This window comes from Chiloscyllium punctatum, chromosome 19 (genome assembly GCF_047496795.1).
Source record: "Chiloscyllium punctatum isolate Juve2018m chromosome 19, sChiPun1.3, whole genome shotgun sequence".
NCBI lineage: Eukaryota > Metazoa > Chordata > Chondrichthyes > Orectolobiformes > Hemiscylliidae > Chiloscyllium > Chiloscyllium punctatum.
Window position 1 is genome coordinate 95,963,846 of NC_092757.1, and position 21,402 is coordinate 95,985,247.

Sequence of the window (21,402 nt, forward strand, 5' to 3'; positions counted from 1 at the left end):
TTGTTTTATAATTATCTACAGAAATAGGACATATAACTGTACAGCGCTGAACAGGCCCTTTGGACCTTGATGTTGTGCCGACCTGTGACCTAATCTAAGCCCATCCCCCTACATTATCCCATCATCATCCATGTGTCACCCAAGGATTGTTTAAATGCCCCTAATGTGGCTGAGTTAACCATATTGGCAGGCAGGGCATTCCACGCCCTTACCACTGAGTAACGAACCTGCCTCTGACATCTGTCTTAAAGCTCTCACCCCTCAATTTGTAGCTATGCCCCCTTGTACAAGCTGACATCATCCTAGGAGAAAGACTTTCACTGTCTACCCTATCTAATCCTCTGAGCATCTTGTATGACTCTATCAAATCCACTCTTAGCCTTCTTCTTTCCAATGAGAACAGACCCAAGTCTCTCAGCCTTTCCTGATAAGACCTTCCCTCCAGACCAGGCAACATTCTGGTAAACCTCCTCTGCACCGTTTTCAATGCTTCCACATCCTTCCTGTAACGGGACGACCAGAACTGTACACTTTATTCCAAGTGCAGCGACACTAGCGTTTTGTATAGTTGCAGCATGACATTACGGCTTCAGAACTCAATCCCTCTACCAATAAAACCTAACATACCGAATGCCTTCATAAGAGCACTATCAACCTGGGTAGCAACTTTCAGGGATCTATGTACATGGACTCCAAGATCCCTCTGCACATCCACACTACCAATAATCTTTCCATTGACCCAGTATTCTGCCTTCCTGTTATTCTTCCCAGAGTGAATCATCTCGCATTTATCTGCATTGAACTCCATTTGCCACCTCTCAGCCCAATTCTGCAGTTTATCCAAGTCCCCATGCAACCTGCATCCAAATCACTTATAAAAATGACAAACAGCAGTGGTCCCAAAACAGAACCTTATGGTATACCACTAATAACCGGACTCCAGGCTGATATTTTCCACCAACCATCACTCGCTGTCTTCTTCCAGGAAGCCAGTTTCTAATCCAAACTGCTAAATCACCCTCAATCCCATGCCTGTACATTTTCTCCAACAGCCTACCATGTGGAACCTTATCAAAGGCTTTACTGACGTCCGTGTGCACCACATCAACTGCCCTACCCTCATTCACATGCTTGGTCACCTTCTCAAAAAACTCAATGAGGTTTGTGAGACACGACCTGCCCTTGACGAAACCATGTTGACTATCTGCAATCTAATTGTTGCTTGCTAGATGCTTATAAATTCTATCTCTTATAATCCTTTCCAAACCTTTTCCGATAACAGACGTAAGGCTCACTGATCTACAATTACCTGGGTCATTTCTACTGCCCTTCTTGAACAAAGGCACATTTGTAATCCTCCAGTCCTCTGGTACTAAACCTGTAGACAGTGATGACTCAAAGAACAAGGCCAAAGGCTCTGCTATCTCTTCACTAGCTTCCCAGAGAATCCTCGGATGAATCTCATCTGGCCCAGGGGACTTGTCTACTTTCATTCCTTTTAGAATTGATAGCATCTGTTTGTAACTAACCTCGATCCTTTCTAGTCTAATATCCCATATCTCATTCTTCTCCGCTACAATATTCTCCTTTTCCTGAGTGAATACAGATGCGAAGTTTTAGTTTAGCGTCTCTCCGATCTCCACAGGGTCCACACACAATTTCCCCGTTCTGTCTATGACTGGCCCTGTTTCTACCCTAGTCATCCTTTTATTCCTCACAGACCTATAGAAAGCTTTAGGCTTCTCCTTTATTCTACCTGCTAACGACTGCTGATCTCCTCTCCTTGCTCATCTTAACTCTCTCTTTAAATCTTCCTCGCTAATCTGTAACTCTCCATCACCTCATCTGAACCATCTCATCTTAACGTCACATAAGCCACCTCCTTCCGCTTAACAAGAGATGCAATTTCTTAAGTAAACCATAGTTCCCTTACCTTATCACTTCCTCCCTGCCTGACAGTTCCTTCGAGCTACCCTTCTCTCAAGCTCTAAGTTTGAACCTCCTCATTATTTTGATTGTTCTTTGGTTTTTAAAAAAATTATGATCTGTCCAATCCCCTCACCCACCTGATTTGTGCAATTATATGCTTTTTTTTAAAGTTTTCTTCAACTTTTCAGGTCATCACGGATGCTGATCTTCTTCTTGGAACTTTTCTTTCTCATTGGAATGTATCCTATAAATTCTGAAATATTCCCTTAAATGTCTGCTACTGCATCTCTACTGATCTCTCCTTTAATTTGAGAATTCACTTCAGCTAGCTCCACTTTCCCGCCCTCAATTGTACTTTTTTAAAGTTTAGAATACTAGCCTTGGTATCTCTCTCCTATCATAAAAGTCTGACCTACTTTCATGATTGTGATCTAGAAGTGCCTCACCATGGATTCAAAAGAATGATTCAGTGTTGCTGATTTTACAGGTTTTAGCACTCTATGATCTGGTTTCAAGCTACCATATTTAAGTACAATTACCATATTTTGTTTCTGAAAATGGCTTTTCTTGTGAATAAATATATTTAATGTTTCAGTGTTACACAACAAGTGTTTATATGTTGGGTCTTCCAACAGGGCATGATATGTGATGGAGTCCAAAATGCCACTTCCTAGAAACACAGAGATTCAATTTATGCTCAGGACCTACTGTCCCAAGTGGCTTAGTGAATAATATATTTTGGTTTGTGGGGAATGAGGTCTTGCTGTAGCAAAACGTAACTGGGCTTTGCTTGTAACTGTAACCTTCCTATAATTTGGTGGCTACCTGTAAAGCTACTTCAAATTTGGCAGGATAGCGTTTTATTAAGCTGTGGGAAACTCAATTCTTTGAGTGACTTAAATTAACCCTATCCGTGGCCTGTATCTATAATTGTTGCCAGTGCAATTGTTACAACACAGAGTAAACCCTCCTGCTTAATTTAAAACCAGAAACACAGAAAAGATTTATCCCATGCAGTAATTTGTAAAAATTCAAGTGGCCAAGAACTATTTAAAGTAAAAATTAACAACTTTATTTCTTAAAGTATAACAGAGAATAATTACCTACTATTTACAATTCCTTCCCCCCAAACCTATCTTTTACCTTCCTTTCTATAATACTAGCCTGATAAAATTCCCATTTAAGATTTACAGAAAAATTCAAATTTCACCCCCCCACCCCCCATTGGTCGAACCATCTCTTTATCTTTGTCGGTAGATTGGCTCTCCAGGTCAGTGTTGAGGTTTTTTCTCTGTGCAGATTCCTTCTCCAGACAGGTACGTCTCAGACAGTTCTGACTAGCAGTCTACAGATGTTGGTCTGGTGGTAGTTCTCCTTCCAACTGTTCAATTTTCCCCAGTATTAGACCCAAAATCATCGGATCAAAAGTCATTGGCTTTTAAGATTGTCAATATACTCAATTCAAACTTGCTTGGAATTTAGTATTTTTAGGGGTATAATTTAAACTTATTGGTGTAATTCAATTCTGTTTTGTTGTTTCCAGGCAACCAGCTAGCCCCGTAGCTGGATTACATGTTATGTCTTCTTGAGAACACTTGGTGCTGTCACTGCTAGCTTTTAATTCTCTTAAAAATGCAGTAAGGCCATATCTTCATAACACTTCCCCCTTTAAGAAAAAATGAACCATCTCAATGAAAAGATGGCTACATTCTTTTTTTCTCTACTGTTTTAAATACATTACCCTAACATACAGTTAACTCCAATATGAGTTCACCATAACTTCTTCCCATATACCCGTATACATATAACATTATATAAAGTCCAATCTCATCTAAACTCTCTGTTAAATCCACGATAATGCGTCTTGATTACATTCTTCTGACCCGCAACATGTATGATTTTTAAATTAAAAGTCTGTTACGTAAGACTCAAATGAAATAGTCTCATATTCTTGTCTTAAAAAAGTGTTCTAAGAATGTAAGCAGACTGTGGTCAATGTACTCAACCGTCTCCGACATGTTGTTCGTGACATACACATTAAAATGTTGTAAGGTCACTACCAAACTCAATAGTTCTTTTTTGATTGTGGAGTATTTCCTCTGGGGGATGTTGATCTTCTTTGAAAACTAACCAACTGGCAGTTCGATCCCATCCTCATCGTCCTGTAGGAGTACAGCTCCAATCGTATATCACTAACATCAATGGCGACTTTAAAAGGTTTTGAAAAGTTTGGTGTAGCTAAAACTGGTTTGGTGGTTAATATTTGTTTTCAAATGCTCAAATGCCTCCTGGCATTGTTCTGTCCACCGAAACTTTGTGTTCTTCTTCAGCAAATCGGTTAACGGTGTCGCTACGCTGCTGAAGTTTGAAACTGCTGATAAAATCCGCTGAGTCCCAAGAATCGAAGCACATCTTTCTTTGAGGTTGGTCTTGGACATTCCCCCAAAGTCTTTGTTTTTACGTTCCGTGGGGTCAGCCTTCCATGACCAATATTATGTCCCATGAACGCCATGTCTGCTTTCACGAATTCCATTTTATTTAAGTTTATCACCAGTTTTGCTTCTCATAGTCATTCAAAGAGTTCTGCCAACTGTACCATGTGATCTTTCCAGGACTTAGTAAAGATCACTACATCGTCCAGATAGACTGCACAGTTTGTTAACCCAGCCACAACTCTGTTCATGAGTCTTTGGAATGTGGCAGATGCGTTCTTCATTCCAAAGTGCGTCACTTTAAACAGATACAGCCCATTTGGGGTTACAAATGTGGAAATTTCTTTCTCAGTCTCTGATGAAGGTACCTGCCAGTAACCACCCATTGGAACTGACTTGTCTGAATTTCCCAATACAGTCCTTCAATCTAGGAATTTGATATGAGTCCGATTTTATAACGGCATTGACCTTCCTTTAATCCACGCAGAACCATTGAGTCCCATCCGGTTTGGGAACTAAGCTGGTCGGCGAACTCTACTCGCTCTGGCTTGGTTCGATGATGTCCCCATCGAGCATGGCCTCCACCTCCATCTGGACCTGTCTGGCTTCGAAAGGATTAAGCCGATAGGGGTGTTGTCTACTTCATGTACAATATCATTAGTCCTTCCCATCTGATTCTTAGATATGTCCTTGTATTGCAGTAACAAATCTTTGAACTGCATTCTATCTCCTGAGACAGAGAGCTTACTAAAGGATCCCACTCCTCAAGGACTCCTCCATTTTTTAATCTCTTTTGAGGCGCAACAAAATCCACATCATCTGGATTTGATTCCTCACTCTGCAGGGCAGTAGCTAACACCTGTTTCTTCAGTTCTTTCTCTCTCGTTTAATACGGTTTCAACATGTTCACATGCTATCTTTTTTTCTATCTGGCATCTTTATTGAATAATTCACCTGACTCAACTGTTTCTCAATTTGATTGGGACCACTAAACCTGCCTTTGAAGGGATCTCCTATCACTGGCAACAGTACTAACACGTCATCCCCTTGGGAAAATGTCCGAGTCTCAGAGCTTTTATCTGCCACATGCTTCATTCTACACTGTGCCCTCTTTAGGTGCTGTTTAGCTAACTCACCTACTCGATTTAATCTCTCCCTCACCTCCAAGACATAACCTAAATGTGAGATCTCCGACTTTTTCTTTAATTAATTTCAAAGGGCCTCTCACTTCATGCCCAAGTATTAACTCAAAGGGAGTGAACTGAGTAGATTCCTTTGGGGCATCTCTAATGGCAAACAATTCGAATGGGAAATCTTTATCCCGATCATTCAGGCAATCCTGACAGTATGCTGTCAACATGGTCTTCAAGGTCTGATGCTACCTTATTAAAGCTCCCTGGGATTCAGGATGATACACAGTGGATTTAAAGTGCTGTATACCTGAGCTATCCATAACCTCCTTACTCTTGGCCAAACTGAATCTCTCTGGGTAACCCACACCATGTGAAGAAAGCTACTAACTCCTCTTCTATCCCTTTTCCCTTGATAGTCCGGAATGGAATTGCCTCCAAAAATCTGGTAGACACATCTATTATTGTTAACAAATACTGTTTCCCACTTTTAGTTCTTGAGAGTGAACCTACACAATCAATTATAACCTGCATAAAAGGTTCATCAAGTCTGCAAATTAGCAACAAATGTTTTGTCACCCCCTGTGGCTTACCTACCATTTGGAATATATGACACATATAGCAAAAGTTAACCACATCCTGGTGCATTCCAGGCCAATAAAAATGTTTTTGTATCTTAGCCTGAGTCTTTCGTACCCCTAAGTGACCTCCTCCAGGAAGTTCATGTGCTACCCATAACACTTCCTGTCTGTATGCTACCGGCAACACAACATGGTGCACTTCGGCCCATTCTCCTCTGCACTAACCTGCCGTGGTCTCCATTTCCGTCTGAGGATTCTATCTTTCAGATAATAACCCTCCGGAATATTCTCTGCTTCCTTTTCAGAGTATGCATCCCCATATATCTCATTTATTGTCTTGTCTTGCTGTTGCGAGTCCCTTAGCATTTCAGGACTAAACACTTCTGCCTGACCCTGGACCAGTGGCGCTGGAGGAGCACAGCAGTTCAGGCAGCATCCAACGAGCAGCGAAAACGACGTTTCGGTCAAAAGCCCTTCATCAGGAATAAAGGCAGTGAGCCTGAAGCGTGGAGGGATAAGCTAGAGGAGGGTGGGGGTGGAGAGAGAGTAGCATAGAGTACAATGGGAGGATGGGGGAGGAGATGAAGGTGATAGGTCAAGGAGGAGAGGGTGGAGTGGATAGGTGGAAAAGGAGATTGGCAGGTCGGACAAGTCCGGACAAGTCAAGGAGACAGTGCTGAGCTGGAAGTTTGAAACTAGGATGAGGTGGGGGAAGGGGAAATGAGGAAATTGTTGAAGTCCACATTGATGCCCTGGGGTTGAAGTGTTCCGAGGCGGAAGATGAGGCGTTCTTCCTCCAGGCGTCTGGTGGTGAGGGAGCGGCGGTGAAGGAGGCCCAGGACTTCCATGTCCTCGGCAGAGTGGGAGGGGGAGTTGAAATGTTGGGCCACGGGGCGGTGTGGTTGATTGGTGCGGGTGTCTCGGAGATGTTCCCTAAAGCGCTCTGCTAGGAGGCGCCCAGTCTCCCCAATGTAGAGGAGACCACATCGGGAGCAACGGATACAATAAATGATATTAGTGGATGTGCAGGTAAAACTTTGATGGATGTGGAAGGCTCCTTTTAGGGCCTTGGATAAAGGTGAGGGAGGAGGTGTGGGCACAGGTTTTACAGTTCCTGCGGTGGCAGGGGAAAGTGCCAGAATGGGAGGGTGGGTTGTTGGGGGCGTGGACCTGACCAGGTAGTCGCAGAGGGAATCATTTGCGGAAGGCGGAAAGGGGTGGGGAGGGAAATATATCCCTAGTGGTGGGGTCTTTTTGGAGGTGGCGGAAATGTCGGCGGATGATTTGGTTTGGTTTTCAGCATCTGCAGTCATTGTTTTTACCTTACTTCTGCCTGACCGTCTGCCTGTTCAGGTTTTTCCTGCACCATTACGTTAAACAGGGTATCTCCTAACTGAATGTCAGCTCCATTATTTTTCTCTTTACTTTTTGCGTCATGCTGTGACTTATGATAGTGGGCTGTGGTTACCACAGAGTCTGGGAAAATACCAGGATATTTCTGTTTAAACTCTTCGGTTTCTTGGTCTTCCTTGGGCTTCTCTACAACAAGAGGTGTCATTCCCACCTTGGATCCTGCTAAATCATTCCCAAGAACAAACTGGATTGCTGGAACTGACTCTCAATCACTCCCACTGTTTCTTCCCCAGTCTTGAGTTGGCATTCCAACCTGATCTTACACAGGGGAATGCTAAATTTGTGTCCATCTATCCCACAAATTGCCACACTCTCTGGTAACACGTCAGAAAAAATGCATATTCGCGCATCCCTTGCTATTGTCGACTGTTTAGATCCGGTGTATCTCAAAATTATAACTTCATGTTCTTTCTGAGTAAACTTTACCCACAGAGGTGAATTCTTTGTAGAGATCAGGTACTAACGCCACACCCAGCCCCTGCCTCGGCTGTGCCCTCTCCTGCAGCTACTTGGCTCTTCTTGGGGTCTCCTTTACTGCCTTCACTAATGCCACTGATTAGCTTCTTTTCCCACAGTGCCTTTTTTTACGTGTGACTTTACGTGTCCCACTTTACCACAGTGGAAACACCTGAGGCCTTTCACCACCTTACCACCCTCTTGGGCTTCTTTTTTAACCTGTGGTAAATTCTTACCAGTGCACTCAATTCTTGGTTTAGTAGTGTACAATCTCCCCTTCTCCCAATTACTATCCCTCACAAGATGAAATTCTAGCTGGAAGCATGTACTCATCAGCTAATTCTGCTGCCCTTCTCACTTCCTGAACTTTCTGTTACTCCATGTGATTTCTTACCATCTCTGGAAATGAACTTTTAAAATCCTCCTGCAGAATAGTCTGTATTAGAACCTCAAATCTTCTATCTATTTTCAAACCACATACCCATCAATCAAAGTGACTATGTTTAATTTTTTCAGACTCAACAGAAGTCTGACCTGGTTCCTTCTTTGTGTTTCTGAACCGCTGTCTATACACTTCTGGTACGAATTCATAAGCACTTATAATAGCCTGTTTATCCTCTTCATAATCTCTTAACACCTCATCGGACAGTACGGCAAATACCTCACTCGCTCTGCCTATCAGTTTAGTCTGAATTAGCATTACTCATAAATCCTCGGACCACTCCATCTACCTAGCCAAGTTTTCAAAAGAAATAAAGAAGGGTTCAACATCTTTCTCGTTAAAATGTGGCAGGGTTTTGACATTTTTATATATCACTACTTTCTCTTTTAATCTCCATCTGTTAACTCGACTTGGCTGACTAAGTCACAACTTCTCAAATTCAAATTCTCTCTTTTTGCTCAGTTAAGAACTTTCTCTCGCTTTCTTTTCCCTCTCTTTCTCTCCTCTCTCATTCTCTTTCCCTTTCTTCTTTACACCTTTGCTCAGCCAAGAACCTTCTCTCTCCTTTTCCTCTCCTCTCCCTCACTTCTCTCTCTCTCCCTTTCTCTTCTTCCCCCCCCCCCTTGTTTATCTTCTAACTCCATTTTCCTCAATTGTAATTGAAGTTTTTCTACCTCGACTGCACTTGTCTGTTTCTCTGACACACCTCAGTGTTTGAGTAACTTCTTTACAGTCTCAGCTTTACTTTTGTCCTTGGTTAAACCCAAATCTAACTTATTTGCTAATTCTAAATGTATGGTCTTTTTCTTTCCTTCTAAACATTCTTGGCAAATTTGAGAATCCCAGAACCTCCTCAGCAATTTTAAGAGCCATTTCACTTTAAATTTGATGAACCACAAATTGTCTCACCTACGTTTTATTTAAAGAAGTAGGATACTTAACCTGCAAGTGTTTAAATCTGCTGGAATTTTTCATACCACCAAAGCTATTCAGATCTGTCTAAAACAGTTCAAATCCCAGTCGAGCCCCCAAACTGTTACAACACAGGGTAAACCCTCCTGCTTAATTTAAAACCAGCAATACAGAAAAGATTTATCCCATGCAGTAATCTGTAAAAATTCGAGTGGCCAAGAACTATTTAAATTAAAAATTAACAACTTTATTTCTTAAAGTATAACAGAGAATAATTAACTGCTATTTACAATTCCTTCCCCTAACGTATCTTTTACCTTCCATTTATAATACTAGTCTAGTAAAACTCCCAATTAAGGTTTACAGAAAAATTTAACTTTTAAAACCCTGCCAGTGGTTGAATCTTCTCTTTATCTTTGTTGGTAGATTGGCTCTCCAGGTCTGTGTTGATGTTTTTTCTCTGTGCAAACTCCTTCTCTAGACAGATACCTCTCAGAGAGTTCTGACTGGCAGTCTACAGCTGTTGGTCTGGTGGCAGTTCTCCTCCCAACTGTTAACTTTTCCCTGTCTTATACCCCAAAGCATTGAATTGTGTCATTGGCTTTTAAGATTGTCAATATACTCAATTCAAACTTGATTGGAATTTGGTATTTTTGGGGGTATAATTTAAACTGATTGGCATAATTCAATTCTGTTTTATTGTTTCCAGGCAACCAGCTAGCCCAGTAGCTGGACTACATGTTATGTTGTGTCTTCTTGAGAACACTTGGTGCTGTCACTGCCAGCTTTTACTCTCTTAAAAGTACAGTAAGGCCATATCTTCATAACACAGTATTCCATGTTGTGAAAAATACATTTGGACTCAAATACCCTTCAAATACATTTGTTAAATGTAAAAATGCAATATTTTATCCATTTGTCAAGAATATGCTGTCAATTTCAGTATAATAATTTGTAATGAAAAACAAGCATTATGGTTTCAGAATTAGTGCTGTGTTTAGTCAGCACTTTGGAGGAGTGTCAGTGAGCCTCCTGACCAGAAAAAAAAACACAGAAATGACTTAATGTCTGTGCCCCCTGGCTTAAGGTCAAGCCTAAGATTTTGGTTTTGTGGTCATGGATCATGCTCATGTCAAGTGGCTGACAAGTAGTATGATAATAGGTGGCTAAAGTTAGAGAAAGGAGGAAGTTGATGCTATTATAGAAATGCTTTTCAGTTTCCTTTTAGTGACTTAAACTTTTGAAATTTGCTGCTCTGTCCTCATACTGTTCCTTTCTCTTGAATTTGGTTGCACATAGTGACTACTGGTGCAAGCATGTGAACCACCTTGTGACCATTCTTGTGGCTCCTGATGCTTTCCCCAGCCCAGTCTCAGTGCAACCCCTCCCCTGTAGTCTAACTTTTGTTTGACACGTTTCTCATCAGCCTTTTGGCATTTGACCAACAATGTGGTTTTTACCCCCTGCTTAATGTTCTGGTTTCCTCCCCAAAACACTAGGTAATAGCGGCTGACTGCAAAAGGGTCACAGTGCTAAAGTACTTCCTGGAAGCTCTGTGCGGCCAAGAAGAACCTCTGTTGGCATTCAAGGGTGGAAAGTATGTGTCAATGGCACCCATCCCAGACAGCCTGGGAAAGGAAGATGGAAGCCAGCAGGGAAAACAACTGGAGGATCAGGTACAGTACACCAGAGGGTTTTTTTTTGTTCCATTTCCTGAAATTCCACTGCTGCTACGAGATCCACATGCTGTTTTCTATTTCACTTTTAAATGGATGATTTAATGGAGCTAACCTCGGAAAGGTCAAGGTTCAGGAATAGGATAAAGTTTATAGCTGTGGCACTGATTTCACAGGGGGCCCTGCTTGGAGCACTGATACAGGAAGAGACAAACTCATTGGTTTGTGTGGAAAATTGAGCAGCAGCCCACATCCTGATATGATTAGGGATTTTGCTGGTTCCTGCTTTTTCATATGCTCCCTTAAAGCTGCACTATCCCCAGTCCTTTATTCACTAAATTCTTTTCTCCCTCGGAATCGATTCATCACGTGGATGCATGAGCTTGTGCATCCCTCACGTAGATTAGACAATGCAGAGCTGAATCAGCTGCTTCCTGCTTTGACTCTGTTTATTAACGGATTGAATAGTCTATGTAAACAAATTCCTGACCGCCTTTGTGTGTTTCTGTTTTTTGATGACATTTCTAGTTGATGGGCTGCCATGTTGGTTATCAGTGCTAATGATGGCTGTCAGCACTACACTAACTACAACTGAAACCAGGAAGGCACCACCTCTTGCCCCTTGTCACCTTGACCACATAAGTAAAAGTTCTTACACAGAGATAAAAATATATACTGTTAGGAGCTGGTAATTTAAGGAAACATTGGTACATTGAGTAGCCTATTCTATCAGGTGATTTGATCCTAGCAGGTATGCACTGTAGAGTGGCTCCATTAACGAGCCTTTGTTCCATATCACAGAGTATCCTTACCAAACAAATCTTTAGATTTCAATCTTGAAATCTCCAGTTCCGCCATGTTTGTCTAGCAAACTAGCAGCACCACTGCTTTCAGTCTCTCCCCATTGTCTATAATTATCAGCCTGTATGTCTGACATCCAGCATTGATTGAACAACTATTTTCTCCAACTAAATGTTTGTAAGACCAAAAGATGTCTTTGGTCCCATCGGCAAACTCCATTGCCTAGCTACTGTTTCCATCCCTGTCCCTGTCAACTGTCACCAGTTTTTATAGCCTTGGTATTGCATTTGCTTCTGTGATGAACTTAGAACACACATCCATGTCTAATTCAATATTATTTGACTCCATTCTGCCTAAACTTGTCTCTTGCTGAATCCCTCATTTGTGCCTTTTTACCTCAGGATTTTATAATTCCTACACATCCCTCCTGACCTCCCATGTATTCTACCTTCTAAATATGAAGTGTTTCAAAACTCTTCTTCCTGTGCCCTAATGGCTACCCTGTGCTCACTGACCTAGTTAAAGTTGTCTTATTTTTCAATTCTCATTCTGTTTACAAATCTCTCTATGGCCTTTCCTTATTTCCGTAATCTCTTCCAGTCCCAGAAACTTGTAATATGTGTACTGTTCCAATTCTGGCTTCTGACATCTTGACAATTTCCCTCTCTAAACCTCTCCACCTCTTTTTCCTCTTTTTGTAAGAGCATGGGAAGTAGAAGCAGGAGCGGGCAATTCAACCCCTTGAGCCTGCTTTGCTATTTAATACGATCGTGGCTGATCTCACCCTGGCTTTAACTCCACTTTCCTGCTTGGTCTTCATAACCCTTCAAACCATAAATAATTAACATCTGTGTAGCTCCTCCTTAAATTTACTCAATAACCCAGCATCCACTGTACTCTCGATTGTGAATTCCACAGAGACATGATCCTTTGAGAGAAATAATTTCTCCTCATCTGTGTTTTAAATCTGCTAAACCTATGATCCTTCTTTCTAGATTGCCACATATGAGGAAATATCCTTTCTACATCTACTTTGTCAATCCCTTTAACCAACTTATATACTTCAATTAGATCTCCTCTCATTCTTCTAAACTCCAAAGAGTATCGATCTAAATTGCTCAATCTCTCTTCATAAGATGAACCCCTCAACTCTGGGATCAATCTAGTGACCCTCATCTGAACTGCCTCCAATACAACTACATCATTCCTCAAGTCAGGGGGCCAAACTTATACGCGGTACTCCAGGTGCAGTCTTACAAATGTCGATATAGATGAAGCAAAAACTTCCCTACTTTGAAACTGTATTTCTTTAACAATAAATGCCATAATTCCGTTTTCCTGCTGTACCTGTAGACCAGTTTTCAGTGATTTGTGCACAAGGATACTCAGATCCCTCTGCACCAAAGCACTCTGAAATTTCTCTTCATTTAGATAATAAGTTGCCTTTCTGTTCCTCTGACTAAAATGAATAACCTCATGCTTATCCATCTTAAGCTTCAACTGCCAAACTTTAGCCCACTTACCTAATCTCTCCATATCCATTTGTAAATTCCTTATTTTTTTACCTTGCAGATCATTTTCCTACCTGTTTTAGTGTCATCTGCAAATTTGGCTAAAATACTTTGTCACCACATCCACGTCGTTAATATTGATTATAAATAGTTGAACCCAAGGGCCGAACGCTGTGGCACCCCACTAGTTACAGCTTGCTAACCAGAAAAAGAGCTATTTATTCTGACACTCTGCTTTTTGTTGGTTAGCCATTTATCTATCCAAACTAATATATTATTCCTAACCCTGTGTGATCCTATGATATTGCTGGAAAGTTATTTATTTGACCAACCTTTCTGTCACTTGCCCTAATATATCTTTATGGAACTCTATGTCAGGTCCGCCTGATAATGCTCCTACAAAGACTTTGGGATGATCTGATACATTAAAGATGCATAATAAATATAAGTTTTTTCTGTCCACAACATGACTCTGCAATATTTTCTATGTTACTGTATATTCAACCATATAAAATGCTCCAACAAATTGAAATTAAAATGGGCCCTTGCCTTCTCCCTTCCTATCCTTTTCAGTATATTAACAGAGTAACATTAGGTTTGATGTATTTAGCCCCAATGTTCCTAGACTACAGAGGGGAAAACCACAAAGTTCCTGCTACTCATCTTGACCCATGCTTTGTGTGTGTCATTCAAGTCCTATAGGAGCTTTCCATTGAAGTATCTTGTGGATGAGTGGTCTGCTACTCTTACGTCGAGGCTGATATGAAGAATGACCATGTAGGGAATTCATCAGACACAAACAGATGTCTTTCAAACTTCCCCGGTCACTGCCTTAAAGATAAAATGATGGGGGTGGGATTGGGGGTGGAAGAAGGAAGGGAAGGGTACTTGTTCCAAATATTTGATGATTAGTTGGCAAAGAGGAGCCTGGAAAGTACCACATTACCAAGGGAACATTCTTCTGTTTAGTGATTGTTGCCAGCAAATGCTTAGCATCTGATTTAAATCCTAAGAGAATTTTGTCAATTTAAATAATATTTTAGCAGAACCAAGGTAAGATGGTGAAATTTGTAATTGGCAGAAAGGTGCAGTGATAATACCTGATCTCTGCCACAATCCAGTTTACTTGGTTAATGACTCACAGATCTACAGTACGGAAGGTCTCAAAGCTGCTGTCACTGAGGCAAGGATCTTCATGTGCTGCCAGAAAATAACACAAGGAGCCAACATCTCTCAACTTTCTGGAGATGTCACTATCGGAAAGAAAACCCATTTATTCTGAATCTTTCAGGTTTTTTTTTCTAATAATTTTAAACCAGCGACAGCTGGCCCTCTCTAAGGGCTGAGCACATTTATGCAGGGCAAATAGAATAAATCTTTAAAACATCATATTGGAACATCTCACAGACATTTGAGCTGCAAAGGGTATCTATTTCACCTCATTGTGTTGGGGTCACAGTTTATAGTCAGCCTCACCCTTGCCAGTTTTCATTCTTTGATACCCTAAATGATAACTTAAATCACGAACAAAAGTTGCTTTAAAACCGCCCAGTATTAAAAGTGCTGACTTCTGTTGAGGTTCACAGACCCCATCAGACCTTCCTGTGTCAGCCTCAATTGTAAGCATCAATACTTTTCTGACTGCCAAAAATATTAAATCTGAGTCTTAACCTGTCCTAATCTGATATGTACAGTTTTATATTTATCTGTGGATAGCAGCTGAGAGTGGGCATTCTTTCCTGGGTACAGAAGTCATTTATTACATTCCCACCGCTGTCATAGCCCACTCAGAACAGAGCTGCAACCTTGTGACACTTCTGGATTGTTCAGCCCACATGGTCCCAAGCCAGCAAGTTTTTCACGATAATCCTTGCCTCATCTTTCTGGCTCATTTTATTGTCATAGAACTTTGTTTGTATCTAATGTTCTCAAGCAGATGGAAATTGGTGGCTTTTGATACAAAGCTACTATCTATGAGGCATGCAGAAGGCACGCCAGTGTTTGTCTTCCCTCTTCCCTTTAAACTAAATAGAATATTTGCTAGGTAACAGTATGAGCCAGTTGCCAGTGTTAGCTAGTGTACATAAATGATTGGTGGAGCCCTGTACTTCACTGTATTGTGATTCAGAAGCTGTCAATGCTATACATGTACATCTGATGTGAAACTTAGAGAGAAAACTCAGTGCTCTGAGACTGCTGGTGCCTCTCCAGCCAAGGGTTTATGCTGTCTGAATCCAATATCAACACTGTATTAATGTAGCCTCGGGCAGACACCAACAAGTCTACCGTTCAGTTATTTAAGTTCAAACCTCTTTCCATACCACGATGTCTTCATAGTGGAATATTATAATAAACCCCAAAACTTAAATCACTGCTGACAATTCCTTTAAAAGTCTGCTCAATATTGAATCCTGCCAAAAATTATAATGGTCAGGGTTTTTGAATACCTGATTATCTAACTTCTATTTTATTGCTAGGTTTTACTGTTTCTCTCCCCTGCCTGGCTTTCTGTGGACTGCTGATATGATGTGGTCCTTGCATTAGCTGGACAGCTGAGGGGTGCTCCAGACTAGCCAGTTCCTTATAATGTGGAGACTAAGTTTTGATCCTTAACAGTAGGTTTTAATGTGGTATTCCTGCATGGTGAGAACTTTATGCCGTTTAATTTTGAAATGTTACCTCCTCTTGGTGATCGGTAAAGTCATTGAAATGTTAGCATGTGGTCTTGCTCTTGAATAATGCTGACTAGCAAAGTCCATAACTCAAACCTGGTATCTGCTGAGTTAGCTAATCTCAAGAAGCTCCAGTCGAAACCAAGATTGGCCTTCATACTCCTGACAGCGCAATCAGTCCATGCTGGCTAATGACTGACTGTCAGCATTTGCTGTTTAGGCTTTACACCTGCAGAAGAGCTACTTGGGCTGACAAGGTCTGTGCAGTTGTACTCTGATATGAGTCACTACTTACAAATAGGGAGAAGGTTTGACTAGAAGCTAGGGTGTAGCCTCCTGGGTTTTTTTTTGTATTTTGTGCACAAGCCTTTGATTGACAGTGACCTTTTTGATGACAATGCTTGTTGAATACACTCTCAATAGCTAGCAGTACAATGAATATTTCATCAGTTATTTCTCTCAGAGTAATGTGCTGTGGCACATAAGGCCTAGAGCTGTGTTGCTCTGGCTGGAGTGATGTCCAAGGACTCAACCTACACAGTGAATTCTCATGAGTGAATGACTCAGCTGTGCAATGGTGTGGAATATGTTTCAAAAAATGTTTTCCCACTTAAGAAGTGATGGATGAGATGATCAGGTCCCAGTCCTTTGCACAGTGCCAGGTGAGGTATTTGGAAGCAGACCCTTCAGGCTGCCTGGGGTGACTGCAGGATAGATCCTTGCTCTGTGCTTTGTGGATTGTGCTTGTCATATGTGGTTAGCTGCCCAATTCTGTAGCTTTGCCTCCCTGACCAGCAGTGCATTGTGATGGCACAAAACTGTATCTGGTCTGTCTAAACACTCTGATGTAGAGCATTTATCCATTCGGCAAGGCATGTTCAAATATCAGTCATTACTCGAATTTGAATTTAGGAATCTGCTAGGTTTGGAGTTCACGAGAGCTACCAGACTGCCTTGAGAATCCATGTTTATCTAGATTTCTGGCAGCTTCTATTCTTATCAAGGCACTATTAATCAGTGAGGCATGAATATGACATGGCTCGAGTCTGTGTTCCTGTGCTTTTGTTTAATGTATAGAGCTGAATATTGAAGATGGCAGGGCCTTGCTGTATCTTGTTAATAGCAGTCTCATTTTTCATTGTTCCTCACTTCAGTTCTGTTGCCAACCATTTGTATACAGGAAGAAGATGTCATCATTGAAGAATACGAGGGACAAAGCTCTGAGCCCGATGGCAGTGAAGGGGAAGATGATATAAAGGAATTGAGGGCAAAAAAGCAAGCGCTGACTAAAAGATTTGCCGAGCAGCAGCGCAGACAGGAAAAAATCCAGGTACCCAAGGCTCTTCACTCAGGGAAAAAAAACTTTCCATCTTTTTTTCTTTCTTTTCTGTCAGCCTTGAATAGGAGCCAGAAGCATCTGTCTAGCCATATGCTTCAAACTTTTGTGCTATGCAGAGCTGGTTATAAAATAGGCAAACCAAAGACCCTTTTGGGAAAATGCACATGTGTGCCCTCGAGGCTTTGGCTTTGGTCCTGAACAGACTTGAGTTATTTTTCCAAACCCAGCTTAACCTTTTAAAAGTAAGATAAATGTTTTAAAATGTTAATATCAACAGCATCGGATGCTTTCTCCTGGATTTATCCATTCAGAAAAAAACATGTTTTCAGACGACTTCTCCCAAAGACGCATTTATTCAAGTTAGTTATATGTTTTTACATTTTGAACTCACTGTTCAGGTCCCAGTGTCTCGTACTAAAATCATTAAAATCAATCACTGACTTTGTTAACCTGTGCACCAGTTAGAACTGATTTCTTATTTTTGAAAGGATTAGTTCCAGCTTTAGTTCCATTAACTCTTTAACCACTGAAATTTGGTTTGCATCACATTACAACCTAGCTCTCTGCACTGTTTCCTATACTTAATTCATTATGCACAGATCTTAACGTCAAGACCATGACCCCTAGAGGTCTCAGGTATGAGTCTGGAGCAACAGAGAGAAGGATAGTGTTTCATGGAAAAAAGAGCAAAGGATGTACATTTATGTAGTGCCTTACAAAACCCAAGGATGTCCCAGAGGTGCTTTGCAGTCAATGATGTATTTTTTAACTTTAATCTTTGATGAAATGCAGGACTCAGCAGCAATTTTCACTGAATAAGCTCCCACACACATTGTATTTTGTTCTTTGCCAGGGATACCTCAACAGCAGAGAGGTGCTCCATTTCAGGTTAATCACAGTGTCGCTTTTTCAAATTCTGTTTCTGCAAATCTCAAAAGGACATTACAAGTTTATGTAGAAGATGACTTTAGTATAGGATGTGGTTATTAACTAAAGCCACAAGTGTCATTAGAAGAGTAGATACTACACTCTTCAGATTTGAGTTGCAGAATAAACTGTTGCCAGTCCATGGGTGAGAACTCCAGTTAAAACTAAAGTAATCTAGATCAATGATCAACTCCATACCAAATTAAAATAGGGAAGGAAACTCTAGGAACTGAATGGCCTACTCCTGCTTGTATGCTTTTATCAAATAGGAAATGGACAGGTTCCTAATGTGAAGGAGGAATGTACACAGTCCAAACAGGTTTAAACCAAGATTGTAGTACAAGTGAGATGGACTGATGAGTCTTTTCTTGTTTTCCTTTAATCAGTTCTGCAGTTCCAAGTCCTGTTCCAGTTTTGTTGCTGAAGATCTCTTCTCCCACCTCAAACTTTTCCTGAACTAATTATTCATTTCTGCTGTGTTCAACCTTCATTTTATATTTATCTTGGCATTTTGTCACGTGATTATTTTATCCTCCTTTCTTCCCTTAACCTCACCTTTCATACCACAATCTAAACCAACTCCCCCCCCCCCCCCACCGACTACCATCACCACCTTGCTAACTCATAGGGCCTCAAAGAACAAAGAAATTTACAGCACAGTTACAGGCCCTTTGGCCTTCCAAGCCTTTACCGATTCAGATCCTCTATCTAACCTGTCGCCTAGTTTCTAAGGATCTCTGCTCCCTGCCCAGTCATCTGTCTGTCTAAACACATCTTAAATGGCTATTGTACCAGCCTCTGCTGGCAGTGTATTCCAGACACCCACCCTCTGTATGAACTGTCCATGCACATCTCCCTTAAACATTCCCCCTGTCACTTTGACCCCAAGTAATTGAGTCCCCCACTCTGGAAAAAAGCTTCTTGCTATCACCCTATCTATACCTCTCATGATTTTGTAGATCTCAATCAGGTGCCCCCCCCTTAGCCTCTGTCTTTCTAATGAAAATAATCCTAATCTACTCAACCTCTCTTAGCTAACATCCTCCATACCAGGCAACATCCTGGTGAACTTCCTCTGCACCCTCTCCAAAGCATCCACATCCTTTTGGTAATGTGGCGACCAGAATTGTATGCAGTATTCCTAATGTAGCCAAACCAAAGTCCTATACAACTATAACATGACCTACCAACTCTTGCACTCAATACCCCATCCGATGAAGGACAGCATGCCGTATACCTTCTTGACAACTCTCTATCAACTTGCATTACCACCTTCAGGGTACAATGGGCCTAACACCCAGATCTCTCTTTGTACATCAATTTTTCCCAGGGCTTTTCCATTTACTGTATAGTTTGCCCTTGAATTGGAATCTTCCAAAATGCATCACCTCACATTTGCCCGGATTGAACTCCATCTGCCATTTCTCTCCAGTCTATCCATATTCTGCTGCATTCTCTGACAGTCCCCTTCACTACCTGCTACTCCACCAATCCTAGTGTATTCAGCAAACTTGCTAATCAGAATACCTATAGATTACCAGGATGTTGCCTGGTATGGTAGGAAGATCGTATGAGGAAAGGCTGAGGCACTTGGGGCTGTTTTCATTGGAGAAAAGAAGGTTTAGGGGTGACTTGATAGAGGTGTACAAGATGATTGGGGGTTAGATAGGGTTTACAGTGAGAACCTTTTTCCACGTAGGGAGTCAGCTATTACAAGGGGGCATAGCTTTAAATTAAGGGGTGGTAGGTATAGGACAGATGTTAGGGGTAGATTCTTTACTTAGCGAGTCGTGAGTTCATGGAATGCCCTGCCAGTAGCAGTGGTGGACTCTCCCTCTTTATGGGCATTTAAACGGGCATTGGATAGACATATGGAGGATAGTGGGCTAGGGTAGGTTAGGTGGGCTTGGATCGGCGCAACATCGAGGGCCAGAGGGCCTGTACTGCACTGTATTTTTCTATGTTCTATGCTCTATTATTTATGTATATCACAAACAGTAATGATCCCAGCACAGATCCCTGTGGAACACCACTGGTCACAGTTCTCCATTTTGAGAAACTCCCTTCTACTACTACTCTCTTGTAGATGCATTTCCGAGCTCGCCTGAGCCTTGTACTTGTGATGACACTACTTCCCTGCTAAACAACTCGTTTGATATGCTTTTCACTTCCTTGTCTCTGCCAGTTTGCAATTTTGCATTAAAATCCATTTGTTGACTCACTGGATTAAGTTTGGTCAAAGAGACAATGGAAGGTTTGAGCTGAGTTAACCCTCCAAACCAGAATTGTTGAACTAATAGCCAAACCAGGCAGAGTGAGAGTATTCTGGATTACTGAAGTCATTGACTAATCCACTTGGCTCATCACTAGGACCCAGACATACAAATCTATCATCAGAGGCTAGTCAAAGTCCCATACACATCATTAGTTTCAGTGTATTGACTAACTGTTGCCGAGGTATATTTGTTAATGTGATTTATCTGTATGGGCAGAATATGTGAACTGTATATTCAGCCCAGCGCCACCTTCTCAAAAGCAATTAGGGGATGGGCAACAAATGCTGGCCTTGCCAACCGCACCACATTCATGAATGAATAATGACTGTGAAATCTGCCTGGGTGGGTTTCCCAGTAATTTGGTGCAAATGTTAATAAATATTGGAATCCAGTTCTTTGTGAATCAGGCACCCAATTGATCACAACGAGGATTGATCTTTCCCACAAGCTGACTTAATCTGACAGTCTGTGCTGTCTTATTCATAACATTGTAATTCTGCTTCCAAGCTAACCCCCTCTGAATTTTCGATAGCCCTGGAAAACAGTTGCATTTCTCAACTTGGCTAACATAGCTTTCTGTAAGCTAACCAAGTATTACCTTAACATGACCCCACCTCATGTACCATCATATCTTCCTGAACCAGGCACCAAGTTAGTTGGAGTAGCTATAACTAATTACAGAAGTGGATGCAACAAGCTTCAGTGAAGCGTTGTGTCAAGTTAATCAGCCTCTGCCAAAAGAAACAAAAACAGAAATTGCTGGTAAAATTCAGCAGGTCTGGCAGCATCTGACAGAAGAAAACAGAGTTAATGTTTCAAGTCTGGTGACTCTAACAGAACAGATAGCAGCTAGGAAAACTTGGTATTTATGCTGAAGGTAAGGTTGATAGAGAGGTGAAACAGAT

The 21,402-nt window shown here is 41.4% G+C and overlaps 1 protein-coding gene across 1 annotated transcript in view; it reads left to right on the forward strand.

The window, feature by feature from the left end:
* Positions 1 to 21,402, forward strand: part of smg6 (SMG6 nonsense mediated mRNA decay factor) — a 473,468-nt gene that overhangs the window by 315,794 nt on the left and 136,272 nt on the right. The window contains 2 exon segments of the mRNA XM_072589202.1: positions 10,795 to 10,971; positions 17,136 to 17,285. Coding sequence (XP_072445303.1) covers positions 10,795 to 10,971; positions 17,136 to 17,285 — 327 coding nt within the window.